This window comes from Harpia harpyja, chromosome 11 (genome assembly GCF_026419915.1).
Source record: "Harpia harpyja isolate bHarHar1 chromosome 11, bHarHar1 primary haplotype, whole genome shotgun sequence".
NCBI lineage: Eukaryota > Metazoa > Chordata > Aves > Accipitriformes > Accipitridae > Harpia > Harpia harpyja.
The window spans coordinates 19,758,907-19,780,978 of record NC_068950.1 but is presented as its reverse complement, the minus strand read 5'-3'; the positions used below and the strand labels follow the sequence as shown (position 1 = coordinate 19,780,978).

The window sequence follows — 22,072 nt, the reverse complement described above, 5'->3', positions numbered from 1 at the left end:
ATATTTCATACAGAGTTTATCTTTTCTAAGGTATAGAAATTTATAAGGTGGCTTTGCTAAAATCTGCTATATAAGAGGCATGTGAAAACAGAGTGTTGCCACAAATAGTTGTCAATATAGATTATTTAAATGAAACACAAATTGAGATAAAACTCTTACTGTTTCTAATGGAATATGGACTTAGGGGATGGGCCACACCTTTTTCACCTTTGCTAGCACTGGGGATCATTTACTTACAAGCCTTTGAGAAGGCTTGATGAGAAAATGTAATGAAAAATTATAACGACAAAATGTAATAAACCCCCCAACTTGTTTCTTGGATTAATGCCTTTGCTTATTTTTATGCAACTATTGTATTGTGACAACACAGAAATGTTACCATATATGAATTTATTCTGTTTTCTTTTTTTTTCCTTTGGTTGATAGCGTGGTATTTGTCATAATACATTTTTTAAAATACTTTTACATATTTAAGTTCAAGAGTTCAGATCTTAAAAAAGCATATGGGTGATCAGGGCTGTTAAAGAGTGCTGCTTAAAGAGTATAGGATAAGGACTTATGCTACTGAAAAACTGATTAGTTGTTTGTGAAAGGCAGAACAGAAATTGTGTTTATTATAGGGAGAGCAGAAGTATGGAAGCCCAATCAGAAGTCTTTTTGGCTACACATCAAACGTGGTTTCTATGGAAACCTAGATAATTATACACTGATTTTCATGCTATTTTAGTTATTAATTTGGTAGTGACATAATATTTCCTTTGTTAATCTTTTCAGATGTTTCTACATAGTTATTTCTAAAATAATTAGGTCAGCATCTTTCCCATGTGACATGCAGGGAATTCTTTGTGCAAATGATGTAATGGAACATTTAAAACTAGACACAGAGACCAGTGAAATTAATAATAATCTGAATAGCCTATTTACTGTGGTCCCTGGAACAAAGTCATAAAGGTTAGAGAGTTCAATCCAAATTATCTTCTGAGTGTGAGAGAGACATTTGTAGTCATCTTGTCTTCTTCTGAAAATAAAAAATAATCGGAAAGACTAAATGGTAGCTCAGCTGCTTCACAAAGCCTCTGTAAAGTGGAGTGTCAACAACAGATTATTTATAAGCAAATCCTATTTTTTGAAATATGTAGGGAAATATTAAATTAAGGAAGTAAACAATACGAATGAGAGATTTCTGTTGTTTATTGCATCCTGAAAGATGGGTTGGGGCTTCAGGTACTTGTGATCTTTTCAAGTTACAATCAAAGTTTTGCTGATTTTCTAGCACAGGTTGCAGATCATTTATTAACCTGAAAATCAGTAGTTCCAAACTTAATTTAGATAAAGGTGGGCAAAGTTAAATTTGAATAAATTTGAAAGACAAAATAAACTTATCCACATTTTTTGTTCTCTATTGTTGTACCACATGAGACTTTAATATTTTGAATGGTATGTAACTCTATGTTATAGGTCAGGTAAATCATCCTTCAACAATTAATCAATAGCAATTTCACAATCTAGTAGTGTGGTGTTGTTTAAATCAGTATTTTTAATTGACACTAGAAAGAATTTTCAGCATGGCCTGCAAGACTTTTACTCTTGGTGAGAGTTAGACATTAAATTACTTTCCATTCTGAAAGTTCCAGCCTCTATCCTTTGAATCATTTGTGATTATTCTCTTCTAATAATTTTTTTCTGCTATGTGAAGGTACTGTAAATTCAGTAATTAGAATACGCATACTTAAGCAAAGTGTAAAAATAGATTAAAAACCAAACTCCTGCCCAAGAAGGAGAGAAAATGTCTGTCAGGTTCTTTCCCAATAGTTTCCCCAATAAGTTTCATGTGATGTAAAAATGTCTCTCAGATAGCAATAGCTGCTAATATTTACAATAGTCTGGACAACTTTTCATTAGAGATGCATTGAGAATATTTGGGAGGGTTACACAATATTTTGCAAAACATTATGCACTCTGAGTATGCTATTGGGAGAACAATTTTTCGGCTTTTATTATCATGACATCTTGTAATACAGTAATAATATTACCAGATACCATCACAAGCAAAGGTTGTTCTGGCAGCAAAGACCAATTACCATTAGGTAAGGTGGAAAAAAAGGAAATGGTTTTGAGTCATATAACATTTGGACTGTTAGAAATACAATTCTAAAAGACTGCATCTCCATAGCATCCTTTCGTTAGCAATCATATTTTGAATTTTGTGGGAGATAAATAAAATCAAGCTACTGCTAATATTAACTAATTATGGCTTGCCAGCACGTGTAAAGCAACACATAAAATTCCTCAAAGTTAATCTAAGTGCAATCCTGTCCTTCTTGTTTTGCAGGAACATAGCATAACATAGAATGACTATAAGGAATATGTAAAGTCTTAGTAAAATTAAAAATTAAATTAGCAAAGCCTGCTTTAGTTTTCTGTGTCACACTGATGTACAGAAGGACAGAACTGGGGCCACAACATATAATTCCATAACTGTCACGTGAACCCCTTGACATAATGAAGGGGGATTTGGTGAAAATCTAGAAGTCATTACCCAAAGAGCAAAGACAAATCAGGAATGTCAAACAGAAATAGAATGCCATATTCCGTTACCAAAAATCAACTACCATATTTTAATATGCGCAATATGCATTTGAGATATGTATGTCTTCAAAAGTATCTGCACTTGAAAAAGATCCACAGAAAAAATGCAGTCAGAGGAAAGGTTTTGGGGATTAAGAGACAGGGAGCAATGGAGATAAATACAACAGGCGTGCAAGGGCATGCAAATTTTTAGGATGTGGGTTCTTTAATAAGCTTTCCATTGGTTTATAAGCACACATGCACACATACACCTGCTGCTGAATCACAGGCTTGTAAATAGATATCTTGTGTGAAAATGTAAATGTTACATATGCAAAATATGCATGTTACCTTCAGAACAGGGGTGACAAGAATAACTTTGGTAAAATAAAATACTAGAATACAAGTTGATCTGGAATACAACCAGAGTCTGCATGTTGTGAAATACTGTATCATGATACTGGTAAAAGAAATCTTATGTTTTGCTTTGGTTTTGGGAGGACTTCAATAAAAGCAGGTAAAGTTCCCCTTAAGGGAACTTAAGGGGCAATTTGATACATAAAAAAAGTGTTTAAAACCTCTGTCTTCCATCTGTGTCATTACAGGAAGGCATTACATTTCACATGCTTCGTTTTATCTTTGCAGTAAAAAGAAAAAGCTGATACTCACATGCTGTCTTTGAGAATGTTATATCATTTTAAACAGTAGCAAATAGAATGCCATGTGTAACAATGGATGACTAACTATGTTGAGGGTGTTATTTCACCATTTAAAATTCAATGCCTGGCAGCAAACCATCATCACTCACAATTCTTGGCTCAAAAATGAAGTTGTCATTAGCATGCAGACTTAAAAAAAAATATAGTTATCTTTCATTGACTGATTCATTAGGCTGACAAAACTATTTTACTTCACTAAGATTTGGTGTTTATGGTGGTTTATGCTAACACATTTAACTGTATTATTAGATGCCATCAGTTATTCTGGTTCTCTGATGAGCAGTAACTCATTATGCTGATTTGTGATCAGCGTAACTCTTCAGTGATTTGTTCACTTTTATTGTCTGTTTCATATTCCAGCTGTATTTTAAGGGTGTGAAGTTTAGCAAAGTTCATATTTCTCAAATCAGGAAGTGAAGAGTTAAAAAAGATGTTGATACAACTTTGGCCATACTAACAGAAGCTGGCACCAGCCACCAGGAATTATTCACTCACACCCTGTTTGTATTAGGCATAACTTTATGGAATATTGAAAGGATATCTCAAAGGCTTTGGCAAAGCTAGGGATGTGATACGAGATGACCTAAAAAGAAGACAGATTTTAGTGCATTTACAATGAATTTTAAAAGAAAAAAAATCTCAATTTTTCTCTTCTGTATACTTGGTATTCCATTAAAAATTACTATAATGTTTAGACAGATGTTTTTCAAACAGGTGAAACTAGACAGGTAGACAATCATCCAAACATAGTAATCATATTTGGGTGATAAATACATGCAAAAGTTAAATGTCCATGGATTCCTCTAAGTCACCTGTGTGTGATATTCTTTCCATTAGCAATAGGGGCCCCATCCCCCATGCCAGAGCTGTCACATGCCAAAATCACTTACTGAGCTTAAATAAAGGAAGTAAAGAATTAAAAGTATGATTCATTACAAAAATGTTACTTGTAAACTCAATCTCTGATAATTGCTTGTGAACTTCAACAAGAGTCTTTACCAAAACATACAGGTCTGTCAATTGTTTGACCTAGTCACAACAATTAAATGTCAGCTTGATATCAGAGAGTGTTAAAGATTAATCTCTAAATGGTATCTCAGCTCCAATAAATTTGTATTTCTAGCACTGTTAGCAGATATCGCTTTCCATTCTCCCTGTCCCCCCCAAAGCAGAAGTCTGTAAATAAAGACCCTTTAGGGTATAATCCAAATAAAGAGCTCTCTGATTAATGAGTTCTGCACTTCCATTGGCAATTAAAACCTTCTCCTAAAAATAAGTTAAAAATAGTAAATTATATTGAGTTTTGTTATCTCTCAACCTCTGTAAAATATCTAACTGTATACTTATAAAGGAACTCAAATGTAAGCTTAAAGTTGAATATATGCTTCCATTCTTTGCAAAAACACAGCCATATTTTTTATGTTTGTGGAAATTGTACATTTCTGCAATATATATGAAAAATTATATATGCTGTATATTAGGGTGGAAGTGCCTGGGTCACAGCAATAAGGAAGAAAAAATAATTGGTATTCATTTAGTAAACACTTAAGTACAAACCGTGGGTTGACTTTGCAGACTGAAAACTTAACAACAGGCATGAAATCAAATTGTCAGCTCCTTTGGGCACAGAGTACTGTACATAATTACATTCCACAGAAAAGCAGTGTTTTTACAAATATATTACAAAAGGAGTAGGAGATCATATAAGGGATGAGGCTATTTAAAGGTATCCAGTACTTTATGGTCTCCTATAATTGCATGCATTCTACTGCTTTGCTTAACTCTACAGTGTAAGAACAGAACGCTTCATGGCATTCCAATAAACTTTTGAATTACCTTTTCATATTTTCAGGACATCTATTATTACTGGCTTACATTTATGACAAACCTTAGTCAACTGCTGAGAATGAGCACTTAATTTGAGTACTTAATGAGTACTTAATTTGCTTTTCAGTTTACAGTGTGTTGATATCAACAAATTAAATACAGTCCTATATTTTGCAAGTTTATCATTAGTGATGAGCAGTGAAAACAAAGTAAATGTAAATATTTTATGCAAAGAAGTTCAAAATAAAATTGCTGAGGAGAGGGCACAGCTACATGTGGGTATGTATGTACTTTTACTAGAATTGGATAAATACGGCAAAAAAGAATGATTGTGGGTCATGTTTCAACTGTACTTCACTCAATCTCTTTGTTCACTTTGCTAATATTCTAAAACAAAAAAAGAAAAAAAATGCAGAAGATAAAGATTCAGCCAACTTTAAGGCAAATGTGAAATACTTAATCTTGAATATTCAGAGTGGAAGTCTAATTCTAAGGCCTGTAGTGAGTATGTAGTAAGAATAAAATCTTACTGAATATTCTCCATGGGCTAAGCAATCAAAGGGAAAATATGCCAGACAAAACATAGCAGAGACTAACTATATAGTGTGCTGTCAGTCCTGGTAGTCATGGTGATCTTCTTTCTTCTCCTCCCCGCCTTCATCTTTCCACTATTATGATCATTAATCCCATACTATTTTGCTGGCTGCTTGAATCAGCTCATCTCTTCACTCATGTGTCTGTTGTTTTTTGGTCATCCTGATACAACCTGTGCTCTTTTTTTAAATGATGAGTATTATCAACTATGCTATTTTGAGAATGTAGCTTGTTGGGATTTCATCATAAACCATCATAAACATAGCTGTGATTGTTAAACAGTCACACCTCACACTTCAGAGTAGTCCTGGGAGGTTTTGAATTTCACTGATTTTTGGGAAGAGTTTTATGCATAGATCCATTTGAATTCTAGCCAAAGAAATTATCAGACTTGAAGGTTTTTCTTCACGCAAACACATGGTCAAAATGGGTGGTCCAAAGAAGAAAACTCAGATGGAATTCATAAAAACTTCTATGACTTTCAGGAAGCTCTTTAGCTATTGTAAAGTTCAGGCTTTTCCGCTCAACCAAAACATTTCATTGAAAACACCATCAGACTCTACCAGTGTTAACAATAGTGAGGAGTAGGAGTAGAATGGTGATGAAATCATGGAGCTTGCTGATCAAACCAAACAAGACACAGCCAGTCCAAGGTATCTAAGTCCTCTGGCTCATAGCTAGAAGAATTGCTAGGTTTCCAAGCAGAAACTCAAACCATAAAGGAGCCTACTTCTGTAATATATGATGCAATATATTGCTTTTATCTCCTAGCAGTTAACCTCCTATAATTTTCACCCCACTAGACAACCTCTATTTAACATTTGCCCCCTTTCAGCTATTTTGGCAAACCTAAGCATTAAGCCTGGTGCTTAATTATATCTTGTTCACAGGCCAGTTGTTTCCCTGGTCATTGCCCAAACAAGTTCTAGCTAAGACAGTAGGTCATCAAGGAGACAACTTTGAAGTAAAAATACCTTTCCAGGAGGAACACAAACAAGAAAGAAGTATTTATGTGGAACACTTTTTCACGTATGCTGTTGTTTTTTTAATAACAAATCATTATGAAATAAAGTAGCCAAAGCATACCATATGAGTATTTAATAAAAAAAAAAAAAAGGAAGGATAAACTTTAAGTCACATTGTGGTTTCCATACACCCTTTTGAATCTTCTACTACCCTTTTCAGTGAACTTTCTAGTCATCATAAGCCTACAGGTAGTGTTCTAAATAGACAGAAACTGGACATCAGTGCAATTGTCTTGAGACTGCCCATACAGCCACCCATTTAACCAGCTTGATGGACACTACCCTTGTAAAGCAGCAACACAGTGTATGCTTCTATTTCCATTTTGCTCACTGCTTGTTTGAACAATCTTTCTCTGTCTTAAGAATATCACGGAACATAGCAGCTAAATTGAGGACAAACTTATAGAAATGCAGATGCACAGGATTTACTGTCCAGCAAACCCCACTGGCAACCTGCAGAGGTATCTGTGTAATTATTGGTCAGATTTTTCTCCACTATTGCTTAGATTGCAGTCATCCTCCCATTTAAGAATCAGTCCATCCCTTGTCACTATCCTTCACAATCTCAAGAGTTTTGCACAAAAATAAGGAAGATGATGACAGTACCCCAACACTGGAACAAGCTGGGGAGAGCTGAGAGGAATCAAAGATGTTGGCAAGGAGACTGCAGCTTTGACAGTATCTAGTGGCCTTTATTCTTTTCTGTACAGGTGACCTCACTGGCAAAGGTAACAACACTGACAACACCTATGCATATGAAAAAAGTTTAAATAATGCCATATTTGTGCACATAACAACAAAAATATTGAAGGGAAACACTCATAATGGTAACAGAGAAAAGACCATGATGAGTCAGTGATTTCAGAGCGCAGCTTGAAATGCAAGAAGCGTACACCACTGTCCCGATGTGATCTGACTACAGCCATTTACCTTAAACACTATTTCTAAATTTAAATTTTCCAGAGGGGAGAAGAATAGAAAGTTTCTCATTACCTAAACTCCTCTCCCATAAAGTTGTGTTTTAGCCAACATCCAGACATGCAGAAAACAGATATGTCCATCTAACTTGTCACTTGGAGAACAAACCTCTCTGCTTGCTTCATTTTGTAAACATAAAGGGGTTACTGCATTTCGAAACAGCACAACTTTATAATTTAAATAATATGCAGTGCTGTTATTTTCATGGATACTTTCAATCATTATTAAAAATACTAGAGAATGTGCTTATGTTCATTGTTCAGCATCTTGAACAATTATTCAAAATACCATCTTTACTTTATAAAAACACACACATCTACTTAAAAAGTAAATAATAGTGCAATAATAAAATCCAAAATGGAGCAGATTACATCCTCATTTAAGTTATCATAAAGCTTTTGCATTCACTGACCTATAAATACTCATCTGCAGAATGAACTCCTCATTGTAAGCGTAAACATTGTGCAATAGAAGGAACACAACAGATCTCTGTCTCTGTGTTCCTACATAATTGTAGCATTTCACAGTGGTCTTCATTTGGCCTTCTCAAAATGTTCAAGTAAGTCCATCGTGCTCCATCTGTCTCCTCTCCATATCTGCAAACCTCTCTCCTTTGTTCTCAGAAAGATTATATAAAGCACAGCAAGCAGCTGCCATGATAAACAGGTATTTCTCATCAGTTTCTAGCCTACATGTCTGGGTCTTCTATTTATTCACCCTTTAGTCTTCCAAATGCATATTCTATTGTTTTTCTCAAAAAGTGCTTTTCTCCATTTTGGGTGCCTAATAAAAGAATCCGTAAGCTCAGTAAACATATGAAAAGTCATTTCTAGTAAACAGAAATATTCCATTCTAGTAATATTTCATGACTAGTTTTTCTTGCTTCGGTTATACATCACATACAAAAATATTGTTATATGGAATAATCACTCTACAAGCTAGACTTGCAGGACCTGGAATGAGAAGGGTAGAATTTGTGAGGTAGACGGTGCTTCACAGGGGCCTCAGAGCCTACGTTCTGGCTCAGGAAAAGTCAGCTTTCTGATACCAGTCTTAGTTATCTATGTCTTCTAACGGTGAAGATTGTCATCATTATACTGTTTAGTCCTTCTAGATAATTGGTGATGAAAACAAATATGAATGAAAATTTCTGGGGAAAAGATGAGCTTAATGCAGACAGTGAGGATTGACTGCAATAGCATATTAAAATATTGTGAGTGAGATATAAATAAGGCAAGCAGAAATCAGTTTCTTCCATGTCTACAAGTAAAATTCACTTCTGACAGAGCTTGGGTATAACTGCAACAGAATTCATTTTTTATGGAAATTTAAGCTGGAAAGGAAGATTTCACCTGTGAGCTTTCCAAAGGGCTGCACCCCTCATGCCTATGGTTAAGGTGGATAAGACAAGTGATACCTGCTGTGAGTCACTTGCAAGTTTTAGATCACTCCAGCCTGTATTTTCTATTGGTCTGAGTTTCATAGCAGGATAAGCAGTGCAGGAAAGACCATTCTTCCTGAATATTACTCACCTGTAAATTTCTGGGAAATTAATTTTTGTTTATGGTGTCATTAACAAGAAAATTTTGCAACTGGAGGAAGGTAATTTGGTTTGTCCTGAAGCAGTTGTTTTAATCGCAGCAACGAGAGCTGCATTCAAAATGCAAACAAATGAGAGCCTGTCAAGGAGATGTAAAAATGTATGGAAGTTCAAGGAAGATCCATGATGAATATCCTTGAGAATCAGATGAAAAGGCAAAATCTTATAAGGAGAGAATTTTGACCACCAGAACTGAAGGAAAACTAGGAGGAAAATTCAAAAATCCTATTCCACAAAAAGCCTGTCCTAAAAGGAAGGAACTAGGAGAGAAGTTTTCAGGTTTCAAGGCTAAGATAAATCAGAATGAATACTTAACAATAAAATTAAATCCATTTGTCATTAAAATATGCTGTGACTTGAGTTACGCTGACAATGAACAAAATCATTTTGTCAGTAGCTTATAGACTATATCATAATGCTGTAACAGTTTTAAGGCTGTAAATCATCTAAGACCGATCCTGTCTCAAGTGTTTGTGAAATTCTGTTGAATCAACTCTTTTCCTAAACGTTTATTTACTTCCATGACCTAGCTTATATGGGTATCAAAAATTTAGTAAACTAGATACCCGAATAGACTGAAGCTAAGGTGGTTTACCTTGGCACACAAGGAGCTGCATAAACGTAATAAGCTGCCATAAAGGAATATTGGTATCTGGGATTTTCCAGCTGTTGAAAGATATTACATGTTTCAGTGAGGTCTGGAAACACTCTTACGGTAGGCAGCTTTGGTACAGAATACATGTAAACATTAGAGAGGATACTTCAAGGTCAGGAACTGCAGGATTGTTTACAACAAATAAATGTTTGTAATGAGACTGAAGTGTACCTAGGCTAGGATGGACACAGAGCTGATTCATCCTCCATCAGAGAAAGTCTGCTCTTGGACCACGACTAAGGTATGCATTTTGAATTATTATTACAGGTTATTTTAATGCAGATGGAGTATTTCAGGGGAGAATCTTTCCATACTGTTTTTGTTTATTTTTCATTAAAAACCTGTTACTGCTCTCAGTAGAAGCAGGACACTGAATTAGACGAGCCTTTTGCCTAATCCAGTATGGATTTGGCCATTTTTTCTCTGTCAGTCCTTTTAGAAACTTTATCTCTAACCATCCAACTTGAGAATCTTTTTGCCTCTTCTTACCATCTCTCTCCATCACTATCATAAAGAGGAAAGAAACAGGATGTGGTTTTGGATTCACAGTCATAGAGAATGAATATGCAGCTGGATCTTCCATATCTCCAGTAGAAATCTAACCAATAATGATTACTTCCTTCAAAATGGAGCAAATAATAAAAAAGATAAAAAGTGGTGCTTCCATAGTAGATATAACCTGATCTCAGAGTTTTAAAAGATTGAGTTTCCATTTCTTTATTACTATTAGCTTCTCTTAGCCAACCTTCTATGATTCAAGATTTTTTTTTAACAAATCTTATGATTAAAATCCAAGCGTAGTGTCTTTAAAATCTGTCAAGTACTTAATTAAACAACTTACATAGTGGTAGTGGTACAATAACAGGCTTTGGAAATTGAATATAATTTTCCATGAGTTACCTCAAAACAAACTTAGGTTCAGACAGATATCCAAACACAGTCCTAGAGCTAGTTTGTGTTTTTTAGGTTTTCTTCATATTTATAAGAATTTTTATTACTTTTTGTTATTTATGCTAAGAGGATAACTGTGACTGCGTTCTGTCACTAGGAAATGAAATACATGTATACCTGGTCATAATCAATACCTCTGTCTCTAATTCCAATCCTGATTGTACACGCTGGGTTAGTTGTTTCTTACACACGTTTAACAAATATTTAGGTAATGAATCTTTCAGTTGTTAATTCAATTTGATCAAGGGAGTGTGGGTAGTTTGCATAACAACTGTTACACTCTTAAAAGTGTTTCAGAACTATTGCAAGAAACATTAAGCATGATGTTCCAAAGCATAACATATTGGGTCTATTAAATTAGAAGTTTGCATTTGAATTTTCCAGCACAGCACATATAATTTCTGAATATTATAAATAGATTACATAATTGTTCTTCCTGAGAAAGGATAGGTATGTAATATTACCTAATACTTCAATGCCCTGCAGGTGAAGAGTACCTGGTGGTTGAAGTACTGACTGCATGATTCTATTTCCTGAATAGTTACTGACTCCTTGAGTGAGCAGTCCAAAACTTCAGACTCCAGCAGGCTCTTAGCTGCAACAGTATTGATGCACCTAAGTCGGAATGCCAGTTTACTTTGTTTACCAACAAAGTTCTGGGGTAGACTGAAAGCATACAAAAATACAGATGGTTCTTTGGACTTACAGACTGACGTGCTCACAGACCTTTTTATGGAAATACACTGAGCTACATGCTGCCCACAGTGGGACTCTGCTTCTGCAGTCTCAATGACCAGAGGTGTTTTATTGCAGCCCTACTTCTCATTTCACAAAACGCAGCAGCAGGAGTAGAAAGGTTCTAACTCAGTTTCAACAAATATTTAGATACAGTTGGTCATTTCATAATATCCTATTCTGCTTAACAAGATGTTCTGCAGTTTCTGGAAGTCACATGGCTTACTAGTGGAAGTTTATTTTTATAAGTTGAGCTTTTGCAACCGTTAGCTGCATATAACATACTGATCTTTGGGGAAGAAAAATGCTTATATTAGACACTATAGGTAAGCAATAATGATATCATCAAACACTGTCATTTAGGATAAAGATACAACTGGAATACAGAAAAAGGTGACTTTTCCAGCTGAAGAGAAATTCAGAATTCATTTCTGACATGGTGGGATTGCTGTGTAGTGAAAGAAAGAATTCTGCACCCCTACCTCAGCTTGTATTCGCAGTCCCACAGAACCGAAGAGCTTGATTCAAGGCCTGTTGAAGTAATCCGAGTCTTTCCTTTCACTACTATGATTCTGAAAAAAAAGGGAGAGTGTTGTATGAAAACATATGCCGGTCTCTGAAAAGAAAATACTCTGGAAAAATAGAAAGATTTACATTGGACTGCCTGATGAAGTGGCATTAGAGTTGCAAAAATATCTGAGATACTTGTCATAACATTAATTTTCTCCTTGAATATTAAGAAGCCACAACATCCAGCAGTATCTTTTTTTCTGTCCAGTCAGTGAATACATTTCAGCACGATCTACTGCATTTGTAGGACCATTTGTTACCAGCTAAGAATAGCAAGTATAGTTCTCTACTGACTTACTTTGAGGACAGCATAACAACCTTCATCTTCATTCCAGTCAGCATTTTTCCCTCATTCCTTTTACTGTCTTGTATGCAATTTCAATGTCCTGGAATCAGTTATTCCCACAGCTTTAAAGCCTTCTGTATGGAATGAAAAGTGCAAATTGGAACTTCTCATTGTAATTCTTGAATTCAATACATTATACATGATATATTGCACCAGATTCTGTCATTTTAACATTTTGGAAACTGCATATTACTTAAACTAGTAAATTTTTTTTCTATTTTAATGCTGTTTATGGAAAATTGCCTTTCAGAAAATAAATGTTTAGAAAAAAACAGGTTTTATAAAAGACCTGAGAAAGCATCACAGGGCTTGGAAAAAATTGAAGCATTTGTTTTTCAGCAGCTTAAAACCTCAGCTTCAGGGTGTTTGGACAGGATAGACATTTTATTATTGGTCAGAGTATTTTCTGATTGTCTTTCCAGTCATTTACTTGCTGTAGTTTCTGCTCATCCCTTGTTCTTTTGCTTTGTCTCTTCTTCATTATTTACACAAGAATCAGAGGTTCTGTCAGAAAGCATTAGGTTTTTAGGTCATGGGTAAGGTGGTTAGCAAAACCTTCACCTTTTGTAGGACCAGACTACACAGCTCAGTATTGTTCATAGGAAAAAGATAATTAAAATTCAGAGAATGTGTATTATCATTCCGAAGTCAGCATACAATATTTCCATATGTAACTGATACAGTGAATGAAAAAAATGCCTCTTTAATGTCACTCCAGTTATATTGGTATTCAACACAGAGTTTTGTGAAGTGTAAATTGAGCATTTAATGATTCTTTGTATACTAATTCTACAAGCACTGAGAACTGCTTTTCCAATAATGTCTAATTTTAAAACATAGGACAAAACTGCATCTGGCTTGACATCAGTGCCCTAGAGAAGACAGAACACCCCACAGAGACAACCTCCAGTATGAAAAACTGTTTGCCTCTGTGCAAAGCAGGGCGTTCTCCAGATACAGCATTAGTCCTAACATCACTTTCATTTTGAGGACTTAAGGCTGGCACCAGCTTAATATTAACACCTTTGGCAAGTAGTGAGCAAGTTTTGCCAATTCCAGGCAAAACCTCTATGCTTTTTTCAGGCTTCTAAGGGATATTACATGCCTCCCAGTGTGAGGCTGAAGTATGAACTGTTCTATAGCCACATTTTATTTTTGTGTAAAGATAGAGGAAGTTTCTTTAAACATCTTGGGTGAACTCTTCCAAATCTTCATTTCCTTAAGCAGATAGTTACAGCCTCTATAGTGATAAAATTTGTCTCAAATGCCTGCTCATGTATTTCCTGGAAAGTTAAAATGGTCGTCGTCTTCAGTATTTTGCTGTATTTGAATTTTACCCATAGATATTTGCTACAGTTGATGGTCTATTCCAATTTTTCTCATAAAGAAAAATAAATCTCTGACAGTAGCATCAAAAAAATTTAAAATAATACAAACAGCAATTGGCAGTACAGAACAATCAAATAATTGTAATTTAATTTGTAATTTGTTCTAGCATCACCATTCTGTGGTAGGATATGTAGAAACTTTAAAGAGTTTTGGGTGTGAGAAGCTACTGGGAACACTTACTTAATATGCAGAATTACTATATTTCTAAGTTATTTCAAATGTAACTTCTGTAGTATATGAGCACTGAGCCTGTACCACAAAATCTCACTGAAACCCCATAAAATTAATCCCCCTTGATTTCAACATATTCATTAGCTAGTCCCTGCAGCTAGCTACTTAAAACACAACAAAGTAATTATACAAGTTGAAGCTCAAAGTTAAAGTCCAAAGAAAACAATGCTATTAGTTGCTACCCAATCCTGAAGACATCTAAGCATCTCTAACTTTTGGCTTCAGCCTCTGGTGCATTATTTTAGACCTCAAGAGGTTGTACCTGTAAACAATAAGTTTTCTCTAAAAGTGAAAATAAAAATGTAGAAATCGGATATATTTGGCAACACTGAAATGAAAATACAAACCAATATAAAATAGATTATAACCAATTGATTATAAATAAGAATAGTTAATGTAGAGTACTTGCAAATTGCTATCCAAATGGTTCTTATTAAGTCCATTTCTATGACATGCTACCACAGCATGACAAAAATCTGATTTAGTCTCAGGGGTTATTTTACTCTACAGTATTTATTTCTGTACTGCATGTGGATATAGGTTATTAAGAAATAGTAGTTAGTTTTGGCACATAAAATAAGCAAACAAAGATTCCTGGAATTAGAAAGAAAACTTCCAGTAAAATGAAGATCGAACTCTCAAAAGTTCAAATGATACCTAAACTAAACATGACTAATCTTCAGAGATTACATGTTGCTATCTTTACTTTTTGTTTTTCAAGTGCAGTGGTAGTAGAGTGTTTAAAATCACACTTCTGTTCTCCATAAGTTTGTAATAAAATTTCTGATACTACTTTACTTTAGCAGATCCATGGTTTGGGTTTCTGTGGGGTTTTTAGTAGTTCGAAATCTCCTTTCCATTAAACCAATTTTGTTTTGTTGCAACTGCTTACTTAGATCTGCTATAAAAAGACAGCCTTGCTGAATTTACAGGCAACCTAAAATTGGTATAGAAGGTGCTGGATTGGGCCCTATGTTTTAATTAGGTGTTATTTCTGTATTTATTATTATAGTGGTTTATTCTCTCCACAAGAACAAGCTGGTGTAAGCATTGCCTTTGCTGAACATTCCTCTCCTGCTTGAAATCCTTATGTTTGTCCAGGGATGACCAAGTAAATTATTGTTTCTTCATGGGATGAAAGAGGAGGAGGAAGCAAACAGGAACAAGGAGATAAAAATACCACCATAAAATATCAAAACAGCCAAAAGATGAAGTCCAAGTGACTACGTATTTCATTATGTCAGGAAATAGAAGAAAGCAGACAAGAACATATGCTGTCTCTATTGGTACATGCAGCATTTGTGCATATTTTAAAAATAATGCTTAACACTTAATTTACAAGAAAAAAAGAGGTTGATACTATTCATATAAAGAAGGTTATATTAAAAGATGTCAATATGTTGTGGGGAATGGAGTAACTAATCCATGTGGACTTGGCTTCATGGACAGCCAATAACTCTCCACTGCACTCTCTATGCAGTGTAATCTGGTAGCCCAAATAGCAACATGCTATAGATGCTGAGTAATGTTTCTTTAGAGGCACTGGTGGTGAGACTAAAGTATAATATTCTTGGGGGAGGAGTAAAAGAGGTAGTATTTCATTTGGTAATGAGACCCCCATAAAGTTGTCTCTTGAAAGTTGGGGTTTTCTGCAGTTTTGTGATCTCTGGCTCTAGTAAAAACAAAAGGCAGAGCAGCAAAACACCCAGTAAAATTAACACTTGGTAACCTAATTTTGGATTTATCATTCCTTTGTTTTCAGGGTTAGGGCTTCAAGTATGATTTGGTAGAACTGCAGATGAGGTGCAAGTAATTTTGAGGAAAGAAATTAATTTGTTCAACAAGCTGTTAGAAGAGCTGAATTTCTTCTTCAGCAAAGAAGAAAGAGCTCCCATGTCTTACTGACTTTAATATTGTTAACTAAATGTGAGAAGCTTTGGCTCATGCCCACTGGGTTCAATGAGAAACAGCTTGAATCTGCAACATTTTGGATCAGGCACAAAATTATTTTGATGGCTTCAAGGAATAGGAATATATAGGACTGTAAGGGAGTACAGCTGATAAAATGAAATCTTGGTCTCACTAAATAAAATGGGAATTTCACCATTCACTTAGAAAAGGCTGAAATGGTTCCTGATGTATTAACTTATTTCAGTTAAGCTAAAGTGTGATGGGCTGGGCTGGCTACGGAAGCTCATGAAGAAGAATAAAGATAAAGAAAATATCTCCTTTATCAAGACTTGAGTTTTCCTACCACCAAGCTATTAAAAATTTTTGTAAGGTTTTACAAAAAGAACAAAAAGTGAAGGAACAGTTCTCATTCCTTGAAAATGTAAAAAAAAGTAGGGTATAAATTTTTTTTTACAGCTTAAACCATCCTGTCAGATACAAAGGGTAAACCTGACCCTTTTGCATATACAAACACCAAGCAATTTCACAGGCACCAGCATCAGAAAAAATACATTTCTATCAATGATAGGATCATGCATTATGCTTCAATACAAACCCATCTGTGGATATTTAACACACTTAGTGGAGTGGTGTAATAGTCCTGTTATGTGGGGACCACATCACTGGCTCAATGTAATTGCTGCTTTCCTGGCCCTTGTGACCTTAATTCCTGAAGTCAAGGTTATGTGTTTTAGAGATTTACCCACAAAAGACAACTAAAGAGAAGAAAACGCACCATGGTGATCCGGAATAATAACAATGAAGAATTAAAAACCCATCACCATTCTGCTTTTAAAATTACATATAACTTATATGACTAATGATATTAAAATAGCTTCTTTTTCCATACTCGGATGCCTCTGCAGTATACTCTATTGTTTCAAATTAACACTGGAAAAACTTCCTTGTCTGAGATCAAAAGAAAGCTTCATTAGCATAATTCCTTACAGTCGTTCTGTTAATATTTTCAGGGACAAAAATATAATTCTCCTTTTTGTCAAAGAAAAAAAAAAAAAGAAAAAACTGGGAACATAGTGAAATTATGGAAGATCAAGATTACAACTCCAATGAAAAATGTGGGACAAATTGAATAGAAATATAAAAGTATCAGTTCTTACTGAAGTATGAAACTTATGCAAACAATGGGGAAAAAAACTCCCACCCTTTTAAGAACATTTTGAGATGTGTGAAAACTACAAATGCTAGAACTGTGAAAAGGAAACTGGGAATTTGATCCATATGTTCTGGAAATGCTACTGCCCACAGCTAAATTATTTTTGGAGAACCAGAACAGAGAACAGAAGAACAACTGCTAAAGCTGTTATAAACACAGGGTCTCCCTGGTGATGCAAAGATCTTACCATGGCAGGTATTAATGAGTGACTATTACCGTCTGGATACCATATATGAAGAAATCATCTTTGGTGTGTTCTAGAATAATTATTAAGGAATACTATATTATTTATCAATTATGTCTCTAATTCTCTGAGGAGAAATCATCCTGCTAACTCGAAGGGGAAAAACACTATTCAGGGTGGTTCACACATTGATTTTCTTCATATAGGTGAATATAATTTAAAAGCCTGAACTGATCTAAGTAATTCTACTGTAGGGAAGATCATATTTTAAATTTGGGAAGCTCTTTATCATGGTATATTTTTTCAAAGTGAAATATTATTAAAATCTGCAACATATGAAATAGCAGTAAGACCTGTGGACATATGCTGCTACAGCTTCTCAAAACCAAAACCACATCATGCTGATTACAAAAGAAATAATTACTAATTAACTTGGGCTACCATTTCCTTGTTCACAGGAATTTGTGACTGGAAGGAATGAACTTCATTTGTTCTGCTATCATAGACAGCCAAGGCTTATTATTTCTATTCTGTACTTTTAGCGAGCAGAATATTCATACCAGTTGGCATCTTCCACTTTCCACCTGAAGGCTGACCCTGGACACATTACTCTGACAATTTGATAACCTGCAATTCTCACATTCAGTTTATTCTAGACAGTCAGCACCCATTTGTACCAACATTATCCTTCTAGTATGCAACACACACACTCATATCTAGTTCGTGCTAGTAACTCTTGCCACAGAAAGGGATAGAGACCAACATAAAGAGCGATAGATTTAAAGAAAGCAGTATGTATATTTTCTTAGCCATACTAGCAAACTCTCCCTGAAAGTTACAAGATGTTTATAAAAAATTCTGAATGATGGCAGCTATATACCATCTGTTTTGTTCTGGTTTAGAAAGGAACTGCATCAATCCATGATGTTCTATATACCACCTCTCCCTCACAACAGCCACTGAGCAAAACCTAGCAACAAAGTTGTGACTATCCTATTGAAATAATCAAAAAATGAGTTTCTTTTATTACAAATGACATTTGAAAATTATATTAATAACACACTTCTGATTTGATACTAATTTTTTCTCTTCTTTGAAAAAATGTCTTTGCTAAGCTATTTCTGAATTCTGAAAATAAATAGTTCTCTGCACATATAATCATCAAACTTGAACTGACCCTAAGTACAGTTTTTATTTTTCATGTCTTTATTCATTCTTTTCTACATAGTATTTGTGGAATTCAGCATCTGGAACGAGCAGGAAACAGGTTGACTCTCTTTGACTCCCTTTATTTCTGCATAGTGACATTTTCCACTGTGGGCTTTGGGGATGTTACACCCAAGATATGGCCTTCAAAGCTGCTTGTTGTCATTATGATCTGTGTTGCTCTTGTGGTGTTGCCCATACAGGTAAATGTGGATTTTTCTTCTCTTTAGAATTGTTTTTAAAACAAAAGAGTAATAAGTGAAATAATTTATTGTTACTATTATTATTGCATATAAAATGTCAGAAAAAATAACCATCTTCTATACCTCCTATTCTGGTTTTTTTTTCCTTCCTTTTTCCTTTGTCTGTTCTTCTGTAGTCTAGATTTATACTAAAAACCCCAGAGCACTAATAACAGTTTTCAAATGCTGGTGAAAGCTTTCTGTTCCTGTCATGTACCACAGAACCCTTCCTTCATCCTGAGATATGGGTTTGTTATTAAAGGAGCAATTTAAAAAAAAAACAACAGTAGCCAGCACTTTCTTTATGAGTATAGCATTTCCTCTGCAGGCTCTCCCTGTTTCTAATCTTGGTTCTCTCCGCTTCCTCTCTTACTCTTACAGCTCAGTGCTAAGTTGAAAAAAATCTCATTAAATCTGCAACTCAAGCAAATTGGGTTCACAGCTGTGTATGTCGGTACGCACACAAACAGAGCCAACAGCACAGTTAGGAATTTTTGATGCCTACTTAAGTTTAGGACTTCTAACAGTTTCAACAGGAGAAGGCTGATTTATGAAAATCCAAGTATTTCAAGGAATTAATCAGTTTCATTAAATTGGTACCATATATTTCCCAGCTCATTAGGTGAGGCTTTATGACAGAAACCCTGAGATTACATGGGAAGCCCTGTCAAGATGTTAACTGTTCCACACTTGGTGATCACCCAGACCTCGTGCCACAAAAAGGAGATGTGGGGAGACATTGTGAATGCTTATCAAAGCTTATAGCAGACCTGCTAGACCATGAAGCTCCGGACTTTCTCACACAGCCATAGTCTCCAGACTCTGCTTCTTTGACAGTGAACTAAAGCTCACTGTGAGCAGACAACACAGAAACCCTGAGAGATTGGAAGCTCAAGCTTTCAGCATTAATTTCCTTGAAATTATTTGAACATTTTAATTATACCTAAATATTTAATGTCTGCATACACAGACATATGCACTAACACAATTGTATTCCCACTCAGTAGAAATTTAGTAAAATATATATACTATTGAAAACTAAAATATGCTTTGTTTAAGAAATTTGGAATTTCCTAGGAAATACAAATTTCATCTTTCAGGTAGTTCTGATATACACTTCAGGCATAAGAGCTGTGTTACAAGTAAATAACCTGGAATCTACTGCCCTTTCACATAAATTTACCTATTATTAGCTACTTTATTTTATAGCTTTGTAGTGATACTGGGGGCTTCATATAGTCTTCCATACACAGAATGTGGGATGCGTTCTCTCCTGAGCTTTTGTCCTGCTATGATATGAAATCATTTATTATTCATGATTCAGTCTCTCCATCAGTTGAATGTGAATGAGAAAAAGCAGCTATCACACAGATATATAGTTAAATTGAGCTCAGTCTTAAATGCATATTATTTACAAGAAACTTTGAAATGGTGTTTGTATGTTTTATTACAGATTGTTACAGTATTCTCTTTAGTATGAAGGATTCAAACTAGTAGAGGAATGTTTACTGTTAGCCTGCATATGTTGTTCAGCTGGCAAAGGCAAATTTGCTGCATTAACAGCTGCTGTGTATTTAAGTTGTATCTAAATTTAAAAGACAGATAAGAGAGTATACAGAAGGTCACCTTCAGAACATTTTAAAGTCTCTGAGAAGAGTAAGTACTCTGCCCAAAGTAAGTAAAATGGTGCTTCTATCCAAATATCTATACTCACAGTATGCACTTAAGTGTGTGAAAATTTAACCTTTCAATTGAGGGAAGCATTTATGTTATATGGCACTGGAAAAAGAGAGCTCAGAAGTATGAAATACATAAAGGAAATATGGTACAGCCTTCATTCTTTTCTAAAATCTTGAGATTTACTGTAATCTCATGATATGTTAATGTATTTACCCTGCTATTTGTGTGTGGTAGAGACTAGCTCTGCTGCCATGTTTTTCAATCACCCTTTTCATCTCACCCACTTACTAGAGAACTTTTTATGAAGAAAAAGACAATGTGGGCTAAGGGCAGCTTTTCACAAAGGCATGAGATGAATGATGCAACATTGGTAAGTCATGATACAGTTGTACTGCACATCTGCTTGTCTGTATTTCACTGACAATTGGCATCTCTTGCAGTTTGAACAGCTGGCATATTTGTGGATGGAGAGACAAAAGTCTGGTGGTAACTACAGTCGACACAGAGCTCAGACGGAAAAACATGTTGTGCTGTGTGTTAGCTCTCTGAAGATTGACTTACTTATGGATTTCTTAAATGAATTCTATGCTCACCCCAGATTGCAGGTACTTACAGTGGTAAAAAAAAAAAAGGAAAATAAAACAGATTTTTTACAGACAGCCTTCTGAACTGGTCTTTAGTATGTAAAACTAAATTTGGGAATAGCTGACTGAATTGGGAATCTATAATTGCAATAAGAAGCTGAGATACAGTATGGAGACATTAATTTTAAATTGAGATAAATAGACTAAATGGATAGAATTACTGTCTTGTTGAATTATGCCAGTCCTTTTAGAAACAGATATTTACATGCAAATTCCTTATATTCTACCCCAAAATAGAAAATAAATGAAAACTACTCAAATTATTTTTCCTGTTGTTTTGGGACTGGATCCAAAACTCCTCACAAGTCAAAGCATCTTTTGGTTTTCACATTTTGCTTTGTTTTTTGCCAGGGTTAGGAAGATTAGATCCTTTTGGAATTATTGAAATTAAGAAATAAATAGACATACTTTAAAAGACAAAGACCTTGAAAGATTACACACGAGATTTTCTTAGTGTACACATATTCCCTAGCTAATGCAAACATGTTACATGAATTGTTTTGATCATCTAAAAGCTTATTTTTATGTGAGAGAGCAATTTGGATTCCTTATCATTAGCTTTGCTACAGACCATTTCTTTTACTAAATCTCCTCTATGTCTTTTACTAAGTTACCTGTGGTACCATGCTTCATTAACTAGTGAAAAAAAATCACGAAAATAGAAGCCTCAAATTGCTGAGCAGCAATTTGACAAATCTCAAATCCAAAATATTGCCCCAAATAATTAGCTAGTAAGAGGCATAAGCAAATGCACAAAGAAATCCAGTTCTTTATAGATGCAAACACAAATTGAAATCCAAAATT

The 22,072-nt window shown here is 34.9% G+C and overlaps 1 protein-coding gene and 1 long non-coding RNA gene across 5 annotated transcripts in view; one reads left to right on the top strand and one right to left on the bottom strand.

The window, feature by feature from the left end:
* The window catches only part of LOC128148341 (uncharacterized), a 43,982-nt gene extending 31,568 nt beyond the window's left edge, over nt 1–12,414 (bottom strand). The window contains exons 1-2 of the long non-coding RNA XR_008237262.1: nt 12,307–12,414; nt 12,135–12,224 (exon numbers count right to left, since the gene is read on the bottom strand). This is a non-coding gene — a long non-coding RNA (uncharacterized LOC128148341). The remainder of the gene's footprint in view (nt 1–12,134; nt 12,225–12,306) is intronic.
* KCNT2 (potassium sodium-activated channel subfamily T member 2) overlaps nt 1–22,072 on the top strand; it is a 172,220-nt gene that overhangs the window by 72,157 nt on the left and 77,991 nt on the right. For all 4 annotated transcript variants that reach the window (XM_052802059.1, XM_052802061.1, XM_052802062.1 and 1 more), the window contains exons 10-11: nt 18,725–18,905; nt 21,065–21,229. In XM_052802059.1, coding sequence (XP_052658019.1) covers nt 18,725–18,905; nt 21,065–21,229 — 346 coding nt within the window. The remainder of the gene's footprint in view (nt 1–18,724; nt 18,906–21,064; nt 21,230–22,072) is intronic.